This window comes from Vigna radiata, chromosome 2, assembly GCF_000741045.1.
Source record: "Vigna radiata var. radiata cultivar VC1973A chromosome 2, Vradiata_ver6, whole genome shotgun sequence".
Lineage (NCBI taxonomy): Eukaryota > Viridiplantae > Streptophyta > Magnoliopsida > Fabales > Fabaceae > Vigna > Vigna radiata.
The window spans coordinates 17,162,935-17,185,844 of NC_028352.1; the positions used below are offsets into that span (position 1 = coordinate 17,162,935).

Sequence of the window (22,910 nt, forward strand, 5' to 3'; positions counted from 1 at the left end):
GTATAATATTTCCCCCTTCTCAATACTGACTAACGGTCACCAACCTTTCCCTCTTTTCTAATGTCCTTATCCTTCACTCATTTCCTCTTCTTTCTTTCATATACCTTTGATATTCTATCAAACTTGTAGATTGGCTAAGTTTACCACGAAACCTACTAAGTCAACCAAAATCTATTCGACATCTGAGTAAACTCGAAGTGTTTAATAACCATGCACATATCCAAGTATAAAAAAATTAAATATAGATTTTTTTATTTAGCAGTTAGCATGTGAGTTTAGTTTGTCACTTATAACATTGAAAAAAAAAAAACAAAGTCATGTACAATAAGAAACATGAATTTGGCGACTATCAGGGAACAACCTGGGGCTCTAAGGGAGAAGTTCCGCCACCTTCCTCAGGCACATCTACAATGGTACTTTCTGTTGCTACCTTTTCCTCCTCTTCTTTAAAGCCTTCCTTAAATCTATCATAATTGGTGGGTTCAATAGCCTTGAATGGTCGCTCACCCAAAATTCTCCGCAAGTCCTCCTGGTGAAGTACTTCTTTTTCAAGCAACAATTCAGCAATTTGAGTAACTTGTTCCTTGTGTTCCTCGATTAGATTTACCGTTCGTTCGTATGCTTTGTTAACCCATTCGCGCACTTCGCTATCAATGATTGCCGCAGTTTTACTGCTGTATGGTTTGGACATCCTTGAAGGAAACGAAAGGAGACCCACTTTGTCGCTGAAACCATAAACTGCTACTTGGGCATATGTCATCTTGGTAACTTTTTCCAAGTCATTTTGTGCTCCTGTTGATATTCTCCCTACAAGAACCTGCAGTGACATGCAGGGGAAGGAAACATCATTTTCATGCCTTTTGATCTTGGAAAGCGCTTAGCATCAGACAAGGAAAAACCATTTAAAAACAGAAAAATAACAGTAATAAGATAGAAAGAAATAGAAGAGAGAAAGAAAGTTAAGAAAAGCGACAAAAAACCTGCTCAGCAGCCCGACCACCAAGTGTCATGCAAGTCATATCAAAAAGCTGCTCCTTTGTCAAAAGAAGGTTTTCGCTTGGAACATATTGTGCAAATCCAAGAGCGGCTGAGCCACGTGGAACGATTGTTACTTTTAACAAGGGGTCAGCGTGTTCCAAGAACCAACCTGCAACAGCATGCCCTGATTCATGGTACGCAACAGTACGCCTTTCCACCTTGCTTATTACCTGGTTAGGAAACATAGGTATTAGAGAGAAACACTAAGCAATAACGGAAAAGGCTAAGAGAGTTTCAAATACCCTTCAGTTTAAAATTTTAATTTAAAGTAGCATGCCAGTTTCAGCATTACAAAGTTTTAACTCATCAAAATCTTAAGATAATATACTTTTGCAGATTAATTAATTATTCAAATTAATTAAATCTAACTTTGGCCGGATAAGTTTTATGCAACATATCTTAATTCAGGTCACTATGAATCAGGAGAACCGCTTTTATTTCACCTTTTTTGTCTCAAGTTCTAGAAATATATCATTTCAATCATTAGCACATTTATTAGGTAAACGTATAAAATATATAGGATTAGATATGTAATTAAATAATTATATATAGAAAGGAATAATATTTTACAAGACTGAACATCCCAAACTTTTCTCCTCTTTCCATGTCTTCCAAATACATGTATATCCGAGTAACTTCAGGAAAGACAAATATTCCACCTATAGTTGAAATTCCCACTATATTTTACAAAGACTGAACATTCACAGTTGTCATTCCCGGACTGGGAAGCGGCCAACCACAACCGTGAGACAGTGGGATGACCAACATTCTAAATTTAATGAATTTTTTAATATATGTATATACTATTTTAGTTTTTTTATATGTATGCAGTTTGTATTATAAATATTATATATTGTGTTCATATTTACTATTATTACTATATTATTTGAAATTTTATTATTTAGCTTGCTATATTATATAATAAGTTTAATTAGGTTTTTATTACTACAATTTGCTAATTTATTATATTTCTATTACTATTATTTATATTATATCATTTTTATACTTTATGCTTATTGTATAATAAGCAATGACTAAAATATTCTTTTTATATATTATTATTATTATGCAGTTTACCATTTTACAGTAAATAACTGTCCACAAATTATAATTTACAAAGCAGCCCACGTGAAAATATGTTGGACTCCAATGTAGGACCAACGATGAGAAATGGTAATACTACACCATGAAACCTAAGGACCCGCGACTATGTATCGCAACGCAACAAATTTGTAGTGCATCAGCGCTGCACTCCACCCGCTTTGCTGCAATAACAGTCACCCGGACCACTATTGATAATGCATTAAATTAAACTTAAACATTCAGCTCTCTTATATCTCCATTTGGCTTCCTACTATATGCAAGACTTTTAGTTCTATAATTTAAAACATCCAGCTCCACCCTTCCACTTACAACACAAGCCTACCAAAACAGAATAAAAACTTATAAAGACATACCTTGTTCTTCTTTTCCAAACCACCAATGATCCTATCGATTGCTGCCTCAAAATGGTCCATTGTGACTTGTGTCACCTCACTTCTTGCAGCAATCAGAGCCGCTTCATTACAGACATTAGCAATGTCTGCTCCAGCAAATCCAGGAGTAAGGGATGCAAGTCGTTGAGAATAATACGATGGTTCATGGTCAAGTTTGATCTTCTTCAAGTAGATTTGAAATATCTGGTCACGACCTTTAATATCAGGTTTGTCAATTTCTATTTGGCGGTCAAATCGCCCAGGCCTAAGAAGGGCCTTATCTAAGATATGAGGTCTATTTGTTCCTGCCAAAACAACAACTCCAGAAGTGGTTCCAAAACCATCCATCTCCACCAACAATTGATTCAATGTATTTTCACGCTCATCATTTGAGCGTGAAAAACCACCACGCCGCCTTGCTCGACCAATCGCATCAATTTCATCAATAAATATTATACTAGGAGCACATTGCCTTGCTTCCTGAAACAAATTTCTCACCCTTGATGGTCCAACACCAACAAACATTTCCATGAAATCAGACCCAGATATAGAAAGAAATGGCACCCCAGACTCCCCAGCAGTTGCTTTTGCTAAAAGTGTTTTTCCAGTACCCGGAGGACCAACCAAAAGAGCACCTTTTGGAATTTTTGCACCAAGTTCTTCATATTTCTTTGGGTTCTTGAGGAAGTGGACGAACTCCATTATTTCAAGTTTTGCCTCATCACAGCCAGCAACGTCTTTAAAATATATCTAAACAAAGTGAAACAAAAAAAAGGTAAATATTGGTTTTAAATGAACCTATTGCTAAGTCACTTAGCAGCACTCCACCCCTCAAGGAAATAATTAAAACTAGACATGCCATTTTAAAACAAATACAAGAAATACCAGTCGTGTCATTAACAGAAGAAACAGAAATCTCCCAACCTTATTTTTAGTATTTTTGTCTACTTTTGTAACATGGGCTTTTCCTATGTTGAATATTCCACGAGCACCCTTACTGCCACCACCTCCCCCAACACCGAGTCCACCTTGCATTCTCCTTCCCATGTACAGGAGAGATCCCAACAATAACAGTGTTGGAGCAAATCTCATCAGTTCCTGGTACCAAACCATCTCAGCCGAATAAGTTACAGGCACAAAATCATGAGGGTCAATGCCAAGATCTTCTTGCGCATCCTGTAGCTTCTCCTCGAAAGACTCAACACTTCCAATATTAAAGTAATATTTATACTGGCCTTCATATTCTTTTGCAGGCAGGGTCCCTTGGACTCCTTCACTATCTGTTTGGTTGCGAGGAGAGTTCCTTAAGTATACTTTGGCAACCGATTTGTTTGAGACAGCAATATGGTCTACTAATCCCGGTTCCAAGAGCTTATTTTTAAATTCCTGAAAGCTAATCTGCAAAGAATCAAATTTTGGTCAATGTCACAAGGATGATAAGAATGAAATTAAAGAAAACATAGCCAAAAGGGACATGGTTGAATTCACATCATAATAATAATACGAACTTCGAGCATGGGAGATCTAGAAAAATATCAACCATTGTTAAATAACAAATCCAAATAAAGATTTGCAATATATGAAAAGTCTATCCTAATAGAGCTCTTTTTTTAGAGGGCTACAGCCAGCAGCATAAACCTAATCTCACAGATATGCAAACACAGTTTCAGTCATGAAAGGTACTTTTGGGAGCATAAAAGTTATAATTACTAACTATTGAGATTAAAAACAGAAAAGTGGATCTGTATTAGACAAGTGAAGAGCTTATTTCACCCTTCTTCATCCTTTATTTATAGGATTATAACAATGGAAGACAACTAAGACTAAAATGGAAAACACTATCACACAACTCATACCCAGCTAACTCACACACAAGCTAATTATTCTAACACTCTCCAAGTTGGAGCATACAGATTATATGAACCATGCTTGAAATAGATAAACTCAATCTGAGATCTCTTTAGGAACTTGGTCAATACATATGTAAATTGGTCATTTGATCCAACAAAATCAACTTGTCTCAAATGAGACAATAGACGTGAGAACTTCGGCTTAGAACAAGATGCAAGTATGTTTCAGACCATTGAGAGAGAATGTCTATAAACCAAATTGGACTCACAAACTAGTATAGCCAAAGAGACTCCTTCTGAAATATATATATATATATATATATATATATATATATATATATATATATATATATATATATATAACCTGTGCAGAAAAGAGATAACAGTGGTCAGCATATAGCAAAACTGAAAACACAAATTGATGAACTAACAACAGCTTAATGGAGAATAATATTGGACAACGATGGACAACCGCAAAACTTCAACTAACACTGTGAAACTTCAACTAGGATGAGTTTGACAAAGGAGATTTCCATTAAAAGTGGATGATGGCCCACAGTGGTAGACAGCAATAAACAGGGAATGGATTGCCATCAAGTAAGGATGGGCCTATAGTGGCTAAATGCAACAAACTGCAGGAACTAAATTGTCATCAATAATGAATGGGGGCCTGTAGTGGCTGAAAGCGATAAATTGTCGTCAGTAACTGATGGGGGCCTACAGTGGCTGAAACATACTCCCTTACACAGCAAATGGCGGAAATGATGGTGCATCGATGACTAAATGTGAAGGTGAAAGATCTAGCTCTTCAAAAGACTTTTCCACAAGAGATGCAAGGGTTTGACAAAATTGGAGAGGCAATGAGAACCCGTATACAAGGAATTAGAAGATTATGTTGCCGGTAGTGATGTTGTTACATGTAACACACATGGTTACTGAGTGGCAATAGAGACTTTAATTTGCACTGGACAATGTAACTAATTGACAAGATAATAAAGGATGTCCAAGACTTGACAGATTTCCCAAATCATTGGGAATTGACCCATTGAAGTAACTGAATGAAGAGTCCAATTTTTTCAAAGAAAACATAATACACATCTGAAAAGGGCTGGTGAGATTGTTGACTGAAATTCTGAATCTCACCAGAAACACACTCCCCCTCACGCCATTGAAGTAACTAAATGAGATTTTTTCAAGACTTGACAGATTTCCCAAATCATTGGGAATTGACTCATTGAAGTAACTGAATGAAGAGTCCAATTTTTTCAAAGAAAACATACCAATACACATCTGAAAGGGGTTGGTCAGATTGTTGACTAGAATTCTAAATCTCACCAGAAACACACTTCCCCTTACGCCATGACCAACCTTTAACCCATGACTTGGTGGTGAAATTCCTTGACTAGCTGGAAATTGGTAGAGATAGTTGATAGCAAGATAAGATAGACACCGAGCTACACCAATAATTATTTTCAGTCGAGTGTCCCAAGACAATGGTTCTGTGTTATTATTTCTCCAACAATAGATGAGTCTCCAAGCTTCTCTTTGGCATGAATTCATACACAAGGAGAAACTCCACATCGTCACAGCAGCAACCCAAAAGCATCATTATGTTTGGGTGAGAAACTATTCCCAAACGTGATTTTTTACTACCACTCCTGAAGGCCCTGCATACTTTTGAGATTCAATTTTTTTTATAGCTACCATGAACAAAGGGCCGAATCAGCTAGGACTTATTTTGAGAAAACGGGTCTAAACAGTTTAGTCACGGTGAAGGTTCAGAAAAAGAGCATAAAGAAAGACACAATGATGGTGTGCAAGAAAATAGAAGATGAAAGCAAGTGGTGCTGACAGAAACCAGAGCAACACGAGGAACCATGACTGGATTGTGTTATAAGTCGTTATTTGAATGAACTTGGGTGGCTTCTATTAGAGGTACTTAAGTGACGCAAAGAGGATGATGAAGAATCAGCCAACGGTTCCACCATTGCAGAATGAAAACAAAAAGAATTGGGAATTTTTCGATTTTAGGGTTTCGCAGAGAAATTGGGATTTTCCAATTGTTTGCCATGGTTGATGCATCCTAGTTCGGAAGGAGCTGGCACAAGGACAAATTCACAATCCACTCGTGATGGATGCTTGGAAGGGTGCACCAAAAGCTAGTGCGAGAGACTGCATGAGTTTTGTTCTGGTATGGCTAATATGGAGGGCTCAAACAAAGAGAGGGAGGTCTGACGAGATGACCGATAGTGGTACGATGTGATTCCAACACCGAGAAGGTGACGCGAGACGAACACACGGGCGAGGCTGTTCAGAGAAAGGTGGTGCATGGAGGCGTCCGGTTCGTCCTAATTCCGGCAAGGTTGGCCATTGCTCGAGGAGGCAATCCATATCCGCTAGTCGTTGAACTAAACTATGCTGACAATGACGGTGGGAAATGGTGGCCAACGCAGACAACAGTGGTGGATGATGGAAAATAGCTAAAAAGACACTGGAAATATATGATATTAGGGGAACGGGACTAGTCATTAAGGTACTCATAAAAGATGAAATTTTTAAGGCCACCGACGGCTAGTGGCTACCAGCTGACAACAATCGGAAGAAACTCAAACAATTCCCCCCTTTTATCAATAAAATCAAGATAATTGTGAAGTCAAATGGTACAAGGTTCACTTCTCATGCATTAGAAACCATTGCATTCATCTTCATCATATAGAATGCAGATAGTATTCATGAATTGAGTTCTTCTCAAGCAAATTAAAACAAGGACTGGTTGTGCATATATAAAGAAGTTGAGATTACCTCCCGCTGTTCACGAGGACGACTAGACAAGTATGAAATGAATAGCCCCATAACCAATAATGAGGAGATTAGAGTATGAACTTCAATCTTGATAGCCACCCGATAAGATCCATGATCATCTGCGTTTGCATTTGAGTTGTCTGAAGTTAAATAGAGAACCCAGGTATCAAAAGTTGTTAGTGTTACCCTTTTGATGAACTGGAATACATTAATATGATTAATTCTTGGACAAAAACATACAGATCCCTAAGTAAATCAATGCAGCCCCTGAGAGATAGAGAGAATATTTTGGGACTGGAACTCAAGTTTCAAAACCCAATATGCCCCATACAAAGTAAAGTAGTAATTAAAGTTTGAAGTTGACAGAAAATAGAACCTTGGCTATGGACAATAGAATTGAATCCTACCTCATTCTCCATCTTTCCATCATAAAGAAAGTTCATGCATTAAAGACCAACACTAAAAAATCTACACTGGCAATAGACAAACAATCAAGTCGTCAAGATCCAAAATGACAGATAACCAAGCATAAACTTATAGCAAGGAAACGCTAACAAAACATCCCTTGAGTATTTACAATCCAAAGCACATAAGCACTACTAATCAACTCTCGTGCACAAAACTAGTTCAACATATAAATTACAAGAAATACACCCTCCACTTTACTCATTACACCAGTTATCACGGTTATCTTCCTAATTCAGAAGATAAAAGGGTGTACACAAGAGATTCCATATTTACCTTTAGAGTCGTATTTTTTGTCACTTTCCTTCGGACCTTCCTTCTTTTCTTTGGGATAAAACTTTTCATAATCTGCCAAACAAACAAAGAACTGATTTCAATTCTTAAAGCTAATTGAAGCAGCCTCAATCACATGCTAAACACACGGCATGCCCAATAAAACTCACTCTTTTTCTTTGGTGCTTCACTGGAAAACAATCGGCGAACCCTAGGGTTTGCAGCAACAGACTTAAAATCAACCAAACTGGAAAAGGCACTGCGACTGGAAGCACTGGCAGAAGAAACATAACTCCTAACAAACCCGAATACCGATTCCGCTCCATCAGACCACGCATTCATCCGTGGTATTCCTGCAAGCTTTCCCAATCTCCCATTACCGTGTGATAAATTCTGTCACTCCAATTAAAAGCACCATAGAAATTAGCCTCTTTATGACTGTCAGCAAAAAATCAATTGCATTGAAGGGAAAGTGAAAACATACTCTTGATGAACGCGACAGACAGCGCGCAATCTTTGAAAAATTCATGCTTTTGGAGAAAAATTATTTCTTGGCCGAACTACACAATTTCAAAACAAAAAAATGTGAATGGAAAAGATGTAAAGCTAAGAACATTGAAAGAGAGTAATCTAGGTCGCAAATGAGACTGGGTGGTCCTTTCTCTTTAACAGAACAAATGGAGAAAACATTCACATACAATGTAAATGGATCAAGACAGATTAAAGCAGCTGCTTTTGGATCAGAATATTCCTCCTCTTATTAAAACACAATTAAGCTTTGCCTTGAAAATATAGAGTTCATCACAACAACATGTTCTTAACAAATTTTCTTCACAACCTGCCCACAGATTTTTCGTCCAAATTTTTTATTTAATTCTTCACTTTTGTGTGCAATAAGTTGAAAATGTTTGTTTTATCTTAATTATATTTTTTTAATTGGTTGATTTTAATTTGTTTATAAATTCTTACGTTAATTTTCAATGTCTCTCGTTGTTCATTTTGTTACATGATGTTTTTTATTTTTATATTCGGTTTCTGAAGTTGTTATTATTTTTCATTTTCCAAAAATATAATTGATAGAAATATAGAATCATAAAATTATTAAATTATGAAAAGCTTAATTATTTACTTTGTTTCATTTTTGTGGAAAAGTTTTAAATTGATCTTTATATTTAAAAAAGTTTGGTCTCAATGTAAAAATACTTCTATTACGTCGCTTTAAAAAAAATTAACTTAGTTAACATAATTTATATTTAAAACTGACTGTGCTTATGTTTGAATGCCAGTATACTTATGTTTGAATGCAAAGTTTAGTTTAGATATATATTTTAGCTACGCTTTATAAACACAATGCTTATGTTTGAATGGATAATATAGTTCACTTATTAGTTAAGTCACTTAAGTTCAATTTTTGAACTATAAAACAATACAGTTTGGATATTATATTAACTAGTTCAGTTATTTTAATTTATTATAGTACAATTAATTATAATTTAGTTAATTTTGTTCAACTCTAATTAAAACTACCTTAATTTTTCTAGTTACCTATTGGGCTTGCGTTCAATATATTTGTCTACAACTCCTCACTTCCACATAACTCGAAAAACACTAAAAAAGTTATTTTTGCTCTAATCAAGGATCAACCATACTATATCCCAAGCACACCAAATCAATCCACTTATCACATTCATAACAAACCATATAAATATATGCACATTTAACACATCAATTAATAAAATAATAAAAATAATTAAAACACATTTTATTCACGTAACAATAATTGAATCATAACCACCAACCTTAACAAAGAACTCTAACCAACTATATTACACTTCACTTGTGTTTAACATATTATTTCTTATATTAATAAACTTAATTGACGTCCAAACCATCTTTTCATAAATTTATTTTTCTTAAGTCTTACACAAACTCCTTGGACACTAAATAGTGTTTCCAAGTTTGAAAGACTCTCACTAAGGCATAAACTCTTTGTCATAGGTGGATAGTTGGAGGAGACACCATGAAGTTTTTTACTAAAGTAAGCAATTGGGTGACCTTTTTGCAATATATAACACTACACATATGCCTACACCTGATGCATCACATTCTAGCTCAAAAGTTTTTGAATAGTCGGGCAAGGCTAGAATGGACGCATTGTTGAATTTTTCCTTAAGTTGGTTGAATGTAGAGACTCTTACTTTTCATCCCAAATAAAAGACCGATCTTTTTTGACTCATTCATTAAGGGGTGAAGCTAAACTTTTGAAGTTAGGAACAAATCTCCTAAAAGCTTTTCAATCCATGGAAGCTCTTAACCACTCCAACATCTTTAGGAGTAGGTCATTCTTGGACGGCCTTGATTTTCTCGAGGTCAACATGTACCTCATTTTTGTTCACAATAACCTAAAAACACTACATTATCTACACAAAGTGCGCATTTGTCTACATTTTCAAAAAGTTGGTTGTCCCTCAAAGTGTAGAGAATAACTCTCAAATGTCTTATATGTTCATGCAAACTTCAACGGTTCACTAAGATATCATCAAAATAAAGTACTACAAACCTACTTATGCAATCCTTAAGGACATGGTTCATAAATTTCATAAATGTACTAGATGCATTGGTCTTAAAAACGATTTTCCACTCATCACCTTCTTTAATTCTTATTTGGTGATAATCCCTCTTGAGATAAATTTTGAAAAATATAATGGACACATGTAAGTCATCAAGCATATATATCATCAAGTCTAGGAGTGTCTATAATATTATTGATGGCTCTACAATCACTACACATTTTCCACTTGTCATCTTACTTAGGTACTAATAGAACTGACATAACACAAGGGTTAAGACTCTTTTGAACCCAACCCTTCTCATACAACTCTTGAACTTCAGATTCTATCTCTTTAGTCTCTTGTGGGTTAGTCCTATAAGTTAGTCTATTTGGTAGATTAACCTTAGATACAAGGTTTATTTGATGCACTATTCCACTAAAAAGTAGAAGTCTTTTTGGTCCTTCCTTGGGAAATTGATGAATAATTATTTTGTCTTATTCACTTAACTTTTTGCACCGAATTTAATTAGTAAATTATGCTTAATTGTCCATTATCCTCTCAATTTTGCTATTTGGGCTTAATTTGACCAGTAATTTATATTTTAATTAATTTGAATTATCTAAGTTTAATTATTCGTATTATTATTTTCAGGACAATTTTTGCAATTATAATTGGGACTTCAAGACGACTGCCACATTATTTTCTATTGCAACATCAACAATTGTTTTTAATTTCATTTGTAATTTCGTTTTATTAGACTATTACTTCAAACTTTTAATTTTGGGCAGATTTGACTTTTGGCCCATTTTTGGGTCAGATTTAGAGAGGCTCATTTTCTCACTCAGACTTGGCTGACCTAGGGTGAAGTGCTCATGCATCCACCCATTCCATTGGATTTTATTCCATTTGTTTTTAGCTTCTAGGAATGTAAAACAACTGTACACCAAGGTTTTATTATTATTCGTTTCCAATTTCTATTAATTTGGTTTACTGTTATGTGTTTCAATTAATTTTTGTTTCCTGCTTCTTGTTCAATCCAATTTCATTTACCGATTCTTGCCTCTGATATATTTATATTTCGTTTTCCAATTGTGTTTCATTTTCTTTCTTTCAATTTCCTTTTCATTCTTCTCTTTTCGTTTAACTGTTGCTATTGTTTCATTTTGCCCCTTCCAAACCTTGTTATTCAATGAACGAAATGCTTCATTTTGTGTTTTTCGTTTTCTATTTAATGGAAGCTTGAATCTATTTGGTTGAACACTAGGGAGATTACAATAATTACTTGAGATTAATGCAATTTCATTGTGATTCTGTTTTTACCTTGCAATATATTCAATTTTTTTTGTGCTTGTAATTAGGTACATGCTTAGTTACCTAATTTGTGTTTAATTTTCGCTTAGTTGGTTAGAGTCACAATAGCTTAATCTATGGTAGTGCAAAATTGATTAGATATTTGCATTGTGTTTGCTTAATTCGCATTTTTTGAAAATCGAATTAACCTTTACTTAGTTAGTTATGTTGGATTAGGGGTGATTGAAGCGTGTAATTTGTTGCTAGTCCAAGTTATTTGTTGTGTTAATTTAGTTCGTATATTCAATTCAACCCACCCGCAACGTGTTTGATCCCTAATATACTGCATTTAATTTGCAACATATTAATTTGAATCGAGCGCGACATCAACATCAGAAAATACATCTTCAAATTCTTTCAAAAAAAAATTTAATCTAGGACATAACTTCTAATGCTTTAGAGAAGTGGCCTACATGTGATTGTTGCTTTACACAAAAGATGGAGGTTGTTCAACTAGGAGAACTCTTTTTAATTTTTTTTTTTCAAAATTTTCTCCTTTTGAATGACCTTAGGGGAAGGAACTCGAAGCTCCCTACCTCTTGTTCATCATTAGCTAACTTTTGGAGATTTTGAGGACCTTTTTTTTCTCATCTTTTCTCTCCTGAAGCACTTATGAAGGCGCTAAAGGATGAAGCACAAATTTCTTTTCCTTATGTGTGAAGGTAATCTCGTTGTTAAGGCCATTTTGCATAGTTTTCTTGTCAAATTGTCATGGCTTCCCCAATGAGATATGGCATGCTTCCATAGGCATTATGTCATACAAAACACTATCTTATTATTTGTCAATGGAAAACTTTAATTTCACTTGTTAATTCATAGTCAAGTCCCCATCTTTATTAAGTCAATGAAGTTTATAAAGTTTTAGATAGGGCAAGACTATCAATGACAATTTATCAATCAACCTAGTTCTGCAACAATTGCAACACGATCCACTATCTATAACGAGAGAACAAGTGTTTTCTAAAATTTATGTATCTTATATGAAAAATATTTTCTCTTTGTGTTAGTGTTTTTGGACTTGGTTGATTATTGAGGACCCTTCTCATCATAATAAAGTCCCAATCACAAGGGAAAACATCATCACTTTTGGACTCATTATACTTCACTTTAACTTTTCTCATCTTGACTACTATAAATATCAACACCCCTAAGAATCGTGGTCTTTTTAGTGGGTGGGCATTGAGATTCTATGTGACCTATATCAAGACATATAAAACACTTAATATCACTAGTGAAGGAGGATCAAGGAGTTTGGATGATTCACCGATTTGCCATTGTGGATAGAAATGTGTGTTGAGAACTTCAAAGACTATGAAGAATCGAGACAAACAATTTTGGAGTTGCTCTAAGTACAAGGTAAGATACTTTGAACCCATGTATTCCGTGTAACTATTTTTGAGAAGAGGTCATTGTCGTTGATTGTTTTCTTTACATAATGGAAGTGAAGATGTTGGTTGCAACTACTTCAAATGATGGACTAATGTTGGGTTTGAGGAAAGGGGTACCTACTTCAAGTGTGAAGGAAATAATGATACTATGTTGAATAGTGAAGAAAGGGAGGTTCATAGGAATGTGATAGTTAATTTGGAGAAGTTTGTGTTGATTGTTAAAAAGTGGATAAAGGTGTTGATATGAGTGCTTTCTTTTTAAATGTAATAAACATAATTTTTATTTCACTGATTTGTCATTATGGACAAAAATGTGTGTTCAGAACTGCGAAGACTACAAAGAATCGAGACAAACAATTTTGGGGTTGCTCTAAGTGTAAGGTAAGATACTTTGGACCTATGTCTTTTGTGTAACTGATTTTGAGAAGAGGTCATTGTCATTGATTGTTTTGTTTAAAGAATGGAAGTGAAGACGTTGGTTGCAACTATTTCAGATGATGGACTAATGTTGGGTTTGAGGAAAGGGGTACCTACTTCAAGTGTGAAGGAAAGAATGATACTATGTTGCATAGTGAAGAAAGGGAGGTTGATAGGAAAGTGATAGTTAATTTGGAGAAATTTGTGTTGATTGTTCAAAAGTGGATAAAGGTGTTAATATGAGTGCTTTCTTTTTTATTTGTAATAAACATAATTTTAATTTCACTGGTTTGCCATTGTGGATAAAAATGTGTGTTCAAAACTATGAATACTACAAAGAATCGAGACAAAAAATTTTGGGGTTGCTCTAAGTATAAGGTAAGATACTTTGGACCAATGTATTTTGTGTAACTGTTTTTTAGAAGAGGTCATTGTCATTGATTGTTTTGTTTACAGAATGGAAGTGAAGACGTTGGCTGCAACTACTTTAGATGATGGACTGGTGTTGGGTTTGAGGAAAGAGGTACCTACTTCAAGTGTGAAGGAAAGAATGACATTGTGTTGAATAATGAAGAAAGAGATGCTGATAGGAAAGTGATAGTTAATTTGGAGAAATCTATGTTGATTGTTCAAAAGTGGATGAAGGTGTTGATATGGGTGGTTTCTTTTTTATGTGTAATAAACATAATTTTAGTTTCAATGTTGATGAGAATTGGATTATGTGTTCTACCTTTTGTTATACCTTTGTTCTGTTTTAATGAATTGAAGAGATGTGGATTTTGTTATGTAATTTAAGTTTAATCTGTGAACATATGGCACTGAGATCAATTTATTTTGTTTCTCTTCTATATAGTAGGGAAAAGTGGTTTAAACGGTTTAAAACAATTACCTTTCCTTAGTACAAAGTAAATTATAGAGTGAAACATGATAATTGACATCGATCTGTAAGTGAAGCAAATTTGACATTAGACATTGTTTACTTTTCTTACTAAAGAAATGGCACAAAGGAATTTGTTAACAATATGCTTTAAAATGTGCTTTTTGTATTGAACTATAGACATTAATGGTATTTGTCTTGGTTTTTATGGACGCAGTATGATCATATATGGCAATAGGATAGAAAGGTTGTAATATGAACACAATAACTTAGTTATTATTTGTTTAGCTCCTACTGTGTATGTAATGAAAAATGAAAGCAAACACAAAGACATCCACTCATCTCAAAAAGAGTAAACTCATGACAAACATCAGAATAAAAAACTTAGTCAATGAAACTAACTACAATAAAAAGACAATTAATCACTCAATGTAGAGAGGGTACTCTAATGAATTTAAGAGAGAATTTATGGTATTGTGATGAAAGCCACCACATTATCCATATTCAAACACAAAACTTATCATTTACTAAGGTAACAAAAGTCATCATTCCATAAACATACGAAAGTGATCAGATTGTTTACAGAACCATTATAATAGTTCAAATTTCAAACACAACCATTGTAATTGTTCAAACAAGTAATATGTTACAAATTTTTCACACAATCATTTGAAATTTTTCCAGAAACCTCCCTTCAGACTCATTATTGATGGCATTACTAGTTGAGATGACATTACTGGCTCTAGGGTTGATTTAGGACAACAAGTTTTGTTGTGGCCCACTTCCCTACATAGCCCACAACTTTTAAGTAAGCCACCCTTACTCATTCTTGTTTGGTCCTTTGTCAACTCCCATTTCCCTAACCTTCTCTTCTTCTTTGGTCTGCCTGGCAATATTCTTTTTTGGTGGAGGCAAGACATCAACATATGTGGTATTGTCCCACATGTTGTTACCATTGATGGGGTAGATTATTGATGAGTATATTTCTTCATATGTTGACTTCCTAAAGGAACAAGGTATGAAGTCATGTGCATTTATATTGAGGAATTTCATAGCAACGATGAAATAACAACATGGAATTGCTATGATACTGCATTTCCTGCATGTACACAAATATTGGTCTATATTGACCATAAATTTGTCCCTATATTATGATGCATGACGAATTTCAAACAACTTATTTACTAACCAACTCTTAAGAGAAAAATTTAATAATGAAAGACAAACAAATTTTAACAAAAATAATAAATAATAAATTTAGGAATTACCTAGGAATCCAATGTTTAGTTAACTCATACTCCTTATTAAGTATAGTCATGATTTTGGGACAAATCACCTAGAAAATGATTGTATCTTTGTCCTATTTGTTGCCCATCTCTTCATCATGTAAAGGCGAATCTCCTTTAACATTGTTATGATCGGCTTAGACCTTGTATGCACCACTACATTGAAGGCTTCTGACATGTTTACCAAAGTATCACATTGAGTTGCGGTGGTGAACCTTGATCGTGACCAATATCTACATTGAAACAAGTTAACAAATATGAACAACAAAAAATAAACATTACAAGAACCATGATTGCAGGAATGAAAGTATTTAAAAGGTATGACCTCAGGTTCTGACATTGTGTGAACAACGAATAAATGAACCTCACCATTTAGCCTAGATAAGTTAACCATGTCCACGGCTCCTATGTTATCACATAGAGACTCCAACTTGTTATATAAGATAAAACCCCCTCCTATACAGTACCACAATTCTTTAAACCCATGATATCCCAGCCTTTTCACTACACTTAGTACAAGGAAGTAGCTCCACATGTTTGGGTCGAAAGATAAAGTTGAAGTTTCCCCCTCATACTTTAGTTTCCCATCATTTAAGAACTTTCTTCCGTGGTGGAAAACAACTTCAAAATGATCCTCTATTATGTACACGACTATAAAAATATTTAACTTATATAATAATAATATAACGCGACAACAAAAATTAAACATATTTAAAGCACAACACATTGAAAAAGACATTCCAACAATACTTTAAACATGGGGGACCACATTGCAATGAACAAGGAAACAAAAATCAACATACAACATTGTGGGACAACCCCAACATCAACTTTTGCAAATGGAAAAAGCATAGAAGGAAAAAATCATCAAACAATGAACTCAAAAGCGCATTTACTAACCTTCTACATGGTTGACCTCGAAGAACTTTGCGATACCACCGAACAACCAACGATAGTTGATGCTAAAATCCTCCAATGAAACCCAAATTGTCTTAATCGACAACTAATTTGGTTCTAAAAATCCCAATTTTGAAGGAAAAGAAAGAACCCACTTAAACCCTACTTTCCCTAATTTCGCACAATGAAGAATTTGAGCACAAAAATCCTTAACTTATCCCTAATTTAGCACATTTTAATTTTATTTCGCATAATAAAAAGCACGTTCTATTTTTACTGAATTTAATTATTTAAATCTTAAATAAAGAAATTCCACATACTACGATCTCAGTGTGTCACATGCTTAACATTTCCATAGTCAGCATGGCACATGATGGACCTTTAACACCGCTTACTAAAATTAATGACAAGGATCCAATTGATTCAATTTTACACAAATAGAGACTTAATTAAGAACATATATAAACATGGACTTTGAAAATGATTAAACCTAAGGAGAATGGAATGAATAACAATCATCATTTCTTAATGATAATCGTTAAGCTTATTATGTGCATTGTTTTACTCATATACTACAACTTGTTTCGGTGACTACTTTAAGAGAGGTTATTCTTGTTCATCAATTTTCTCAAATTTGGCTTTTATTATACATGTTGTGTTTTCATCTAGTAAAGATTATGACGAGTTACAAGTTGTTAAATTAGATGAAATAACTCAATTGTTAGAAATGGATAAACTTCAAATTGGTAAAGGAAAAAAAATAAATTAACATTTTAAAATGAGTTAGTGATACTCATTAGAGCTCAGGATATTATTCTATTTGTAGTATGATGAAGCTATATAATTGTTTGGTTTTTTAGAAAATTATTGTGGATGGATCAACTTATTCTCAAAAAGATTATGCTAATGATCATTTAATATGTTGTTTATATTTGACAATTTATTGAAAGGTGTGATATTGTTTTGTAAACATAACATTGATATTCCTAATTTAAATTCTACTTATGTTGCACGCAATGCTCATTCTCCGACATCAAAAAGATCATGTTATTGTAGAACATCATTTTAGGGTGAATATATATTTTTGTTACATTGGACTAGCAACTTGCAAGAATTAAGTGACTAAGCAAACAATGGAACTTTTAACTCTAAGTAATGTTTTATTTCCTAAGGATACTTATAAATCTTTTAACAAGATGTGATGAGATAATTATACATAATAACAAACTAAGAAATGACAAGCTGATTGAACTAGATCAGTTATCTACATGTTCAATTACTTTATCCATGAATGATATTCAAACAAAACTAATAAATTAAAGTTTGTTTGTTATTTTAATGTCAATAATACTGTTTACCCTGCAAATTATATCAGCATTCTCTTGCATGAAATTTCAGTCATATTGTAACAAATGCATCCTTATAAAAATATGGGAATATCCCACCACCATACTACAAAGATGCCTTATATTGGTATTTCCTGACTCAACGATACACAAACAAAAATCAGATAGATGTCATGAATGCTGCGATTTTAAGATGATGACTATTCAGAGCCATCAAATCCTACACCATCAAGCCATGAAACAACTAATTCAATATGGGGTCTCTGCCTTGGATCTGCATCTATACATTTACAAGCAATAGCTAGTACCTCTAAGAGTTGTTTCTCAATATCCTTATGCCAAATGACTGAATCAAAAATTTCTTGATCCCTATTTTCAGATTTCATCTGAAACACCCAAGACACTAGATTCCTGCTGCATTGCCCCACAATGACTTCTACTGGCCTTCGACCAGTGAGAAGCTCAACAAGAACAACACCAAAGCTATAAATATCACCTTTGAATGTTGCTTTCAGTGCTTGACTATATTCTGGAGGAATATATCCTAAAGTTCCAACTAAATCTGTTGAAACATGTGTATCATAGGGTTGAAGTAGCCTTGAAAGACCAAAATCAGCCAAATAAGCTTCGAATTTATCATCCAAAAGTATGTTGCTAGATTTAATATCTCTGTGCACAATATGTGGTTCACACTCCTTGTGCAAATAAGCTAGTCCATGAGCTGCACCTTGAGCTATGTTGAGTCTTACATTCCATTTTAGAGCTGAATTTCCATCCTCACTTTCATGCAACCAATAGTCAAGGCTTCCATTCTCCAAGTAGGAGTAAATTAACAATCTGTCATTAGCATGCTGACAATAACCTTTGAGTGAAACAAGGTTCTTATGTTGAGCTCTAGAGAGGGCCTCAACTTCTGCTTGGAATTCTCGTTCCACCTGACCACAGTATCCCGAAAGTTTCTTCACAGCTACCTTTCTGCCATTTTGAAGATTTGCCTTGTAGACAAGGCCAAATCCACCACAACCAATTATGTTTTCTTGGTTAAAGTTGTTGGTAGATTTTATCAAATCTTCAACTGTGAGATCCTTGCAATCTGAATTCTGAAAAAGAACCAATTTTGAAGAAACAACTGCTTCAGGTACCCTGTTTGGCCAGCTAAGCTCCTCATCAAAGTTATCCACCGGTTTATCCTCATCCTTCTTTGACATTCTTAGCAGAATAACTGCAATAAGTAGTGCAAGGCCCACTCCAGAACCAATTGTGATGCCAAGGACACTGCTTTTACCGAATTTACCCGAGGAAGGAGTGGAAATGTCGACATTTTTTTCATTGTTACAATGATTGTATGTTTCCCCACAAAGACCCATATTGCCCTCAAAACTTGAATTTGGGAAACTTGAAAATTGTCCCCCAGCTGGAATTGTTCCCCACAAGTGATTATATGCCACGCTGAACTTAGACAAGAATGTGAGGTTGTTAAATGAAGGAGGAATAGTTCCGTATAGATTATTATTAGATAAGTCTAATGTTTCCAAATTCTTCATCTCAGAGATAGAGCTGGGAATTGTGCCGGTGATGTTGTTCCTGCTTAAATCTAAGATATGAAGTTCTCTCAAACGACCTATTTCAGGCCATATTGTTCCACTTAATCTGTTATTGCTCAAGTATATTGATGGAGGGAAACTCGAAGCATGGTTATATTGCAACCCATTAGCACTCTTGTTTCTCTTGACATAGAGAGGAATAGCAGCAGATGCAAAGAGATTTGATATATGATAATTTAGGGATATGAGGCCCTTCAGCTCTGTCAAACCTTTTGGTATTTCTCCAGTAAGAGAATTATTTGACAAATCCAAGTAGAACAGATGATCCATCCAACCAATCCAAGAAGGGACACTGCCTTCCAAATGGTTCCATGACAGATCAAGAACTTCCAATTTCGAGCAATTTAACAGCCAAACAGGAATACGGCCTTTGAGACCACAATTTCCAAGTGCTAACACCACAAGGCTCTTGAAGCTTACCGTTAAATTTTCTGAAATTTCTTCACCACGGAAATTCTTTGTGAGGATAAGAGTTGTGAGATTTTTGCAGTGCTGCAGTACATAAAGCGCCCCAGATAGGTTCTCAAAGCTGTTGTTTGACAGAGACAGAGTCAAAAGTGAAGTGAGGTTCGCATAACTCGCAGGGATTTGGCCTGTTAATTCATTTTTTGCAAGGCTTAACATTGTCAATTTATGGCAATTGAACACGGAATTTGGAAGGGGTCCATTAAAATGATTGCTACCAAGGTCCAACGTGGAAAGATTAGACAACCCAGTGAAATTAAGGCTAACAGAACCTGTCAAAGAATTATTCCGAAGATCAAGAACTTGAAGTTTTGAGCATAAGGCCAAGGTAGAAGGTAATGATCCAGAAAATGAATTGGAGTGCCCTATTAGCTGTTCAAGGTCCGAAAGATTCCCAAAAACATTAGGGAGCTCCCCAGAAAACCGATTTCCAGAAATTATTAGAGATTTTAGGTTTGAGAGGTTACTTAGCTTCATGCTTAACTGACCGGAGAGGTTGTTCATAGAGACTGAGAGCTGCTCCAATGCTGACATTGAATACAAGGAATCAGGAAGATAGCCAGTAAAAAAATTGGAATCCAAATGTAACTCTTGGACAGATGTGCTGCAGTTTGCCAACCATTCAAGACCACCAGAAAAATTATTTTGTGATATATCAAGAATATGAATACCCTTGGAGAAGCTGCAAATTTGAGAATTGAACTGGCCAGTGAATGAATTGTTGCTTATGTTGAGAGCAACGAGATGTTGTAATCCCCCAAATTGGAAGAGGTCTCCAACAAATAAATTGCTAGAAATATTCAGTATCTGAAGGGATTGCAAACCAGAGACTGTCCCAACAAGTGGTCCAGACAGAATATTATGGCTCAAATCAAGAACTTCTAACTGCTTCAAATTAGAGAACTCGGAAGGCAATCCACCTTGGAGACGATTGAACGAAATATCAAGCACTTTCAGTTGATCCAGAGAAGCTAAAGACCTTGAAATTGTGCCGTTAAGACCCATTCCAGGTAGAATCAACTTGGACACTCTACTACCTCCATCAACCACATCTTCACAAACAACTCCAACCCATTTGCAGCAGAAAACATCATCTGACCATGCTGTGATGATAGACCCTTTTGTAAGGTTGCCTGCAAATTCCTTCAGGCCCAACAAATCATGCTGGTCACAAGAATTGGCTAGGGTCTCAAGTCCCACAGAAAAGCAAATAAACCAAGCCAGGAAACTCCACTGCACAAAAGCCATACGGCAATATCTATGCAATTCCATTTCAGAAACCAAAAGAGATAATATACGTGTTCAGCTTCAAATGATCACAAGAAGGTCATTGCTTTCTATAACTCGGAAGACCCCAACTTCCAAAATTTTTCAACACTCGGTAAAATGAACCAAACTGTAACTGCATACATAAAAAGACAAATAACGAGGTGAAAACTATTGATATGACACCAGGCACCAAAACCAAATACTGGAAAAACAAGAAGGAAAGACTACTAAATCTGAATGCAAATTAATAAACGACCCACTTCAGGAGAGAGGATGGTGAAATAAAGAAAAGGGATCATTTTACAACAGCGTGAGGATGAAGCAATCAATAGTAACCATTTGAAAATAAAAAGTACACAAAGGAAGTGAAAAAGAGCATTGAATTCACGTAGAAGCAGTGAGATACCTAACAGAAAGTAAAGATCCCATTACCATTAACATTGCAGGTAGCTGAACTCTATGCTCAACAGTCACCATTCAAGTAAAACCTCGGCATTCTAAGGCCAACCAGAAAGTCATTTTTTGTAAAAATGTGATTTTGGGTCAGTTAGACGGCAGAAAAGTTTGAAAAGAAGCACAAAAAGCGTTGAAGAAGCATTAAAGAAAAGGAATGGAAAGTCATAATGCATTTTACCTAACCTTTTCAGACTTTTGGTCAATTGGGTCTCTGTTTCAGAGCAGGTGTGTATGATTTTCAGAACCAAAAAGGAGGTGGTGGAGTAGAGAGCAAAACAAAACAAAGGGATATTTCACATCAATGAACAGTGTAAAGGAAAATATGTTAGCACGGCTGTATCTCACCACCTCACTTTTCTTTTTTCAATAAACGAAAGGGCATTAAATGTAAAGGAGAACATTTATTGTTTAGGATAACGATGATGTGATGACTTTTTTTAAACATTTTAACACAATGTAATTCATGTCTGATTATGTCACATGACATTGTGTTTATAATTATTATTATTAATTATAAAATAATTTTAATTTAATAATAAAATGATATTTAGATAATATTAAAATATTATTAAAAAATATTGTTAAAAGTATTCTTATCTCATTGTTTATTATCGTAATATTCTTTATTTTTTTCATTTATTTTTCACATCACATTATTCTTATTTGAACATGTTTAAATTTGTTTGAGTTGTACAAAATTGGATAAACTTGATTTTGTTTTCATGTAAAGATTTAATTAAAATAGAATAACATATATAAATTTAATTTTATGAATTAGTTTTATAAGATTTAATTAAACATATACAAAATTTTTAATGATATAAGAACATGTTAATCTATTTTAAAGTTTAAATTAATTACAAAACTAAGGTGAAAATCTTTCAAACAAAATTAAAGATGTTTGTACTTATTTATCCTTCAATTGTGGAACTATTAGAATAGAACGAAAATAAATAAGATATTGATAAGAGAATTGAAATGGATAGAAGCCAAAAAGAATGCGTTTGGAAAATTAATATAAATGGATAGAACTTTAGATTGTTAGGATAAAGAGAAGCTGAAAAAGAAAAAGTTGTCTTTCAAATCATGAGATATTTTTC

The 22,910-nt window shown here is 34.5% G+C and overlaps 2 protein-coding genes across 5 annotated transcripts; both read right to left on the reverse strand.

Annotated features, from left to right (window-relative positions):
• Window positions 1–225: 225 nt before the first annotated feature.
• Window positions 226–8,735, reverse strand: LOC106756494 (ATP-dependent zinc metalloprotease FTSH 10, mitochondrial). 4 transcript variants are annotated; one of them, XM_014638950.2, is made up of 9 exons: window positions 8,602–8,735; window positions 8,388–8,463; window positions 8,074–8,296; window positions 7,907–7,978; window positions 7,166–7,305; window positions 3,438–3,911; window positions 2,496–3,263; window positions 981–1,208; window positions 226–817 (listed from the first exon to the last, which is right to left on the reverse strand). In XM_014638950.2, exons 2-9 carry the CDS (start codon window positions 8,430–8,432, stop codon window positions 350–352), a joined length of 2,418 nt encoding a protein of 805 aa, XP_014494436.1. In that variant the 5' UTR covers window positions 8,433–8,463; window positions 8,602–8,735; the 3' UTR covers window positions 226–349. The 4 variants fall into 4 exon arrangements, with proteins under 4 accessions (XP_014494436.1, XP_014494437.1, XP_022634434.1 ...); XM_014638951.2 differs by lacking the exon at window positions 8,602–8,735 and having other exon boundaries at window positions 7,166–7,284; window positions 8,388–8,594; XM_022778713.1 differs by lacking the exon at window positions 8,602–8,735 and having other exon boundaries at window positions 8,388–8,594.
• A 9,246-nt stretch (window positions 8,736–17,981) lies between these two features.
• On the reverse strand, window positions 17,982–22,133 carry LOC106752712 (phytosulfokine receptor 2-like). The gene is made up of 2 exons (XM_022778714.1): window positions 21,787–22,133; window positions 17,982–21,487 (listed from the first exon to the last, which is right to left on the reverse strand). Exon 2 carries the CDS (start codon window positions 21,355–21,357, stop codon window positions 18,217–18,219), a length of 3,141 nt encoding a protein of 1,046 aa, XP_022634435.1. The 5' UTR covers window positions 21,358–21,487; window positions 21,787–22,133; the 3' UTR covers window positions 17,982–18,216.
• Window positions 22,134–22,910: the final 777 nt, after the last annotated feature.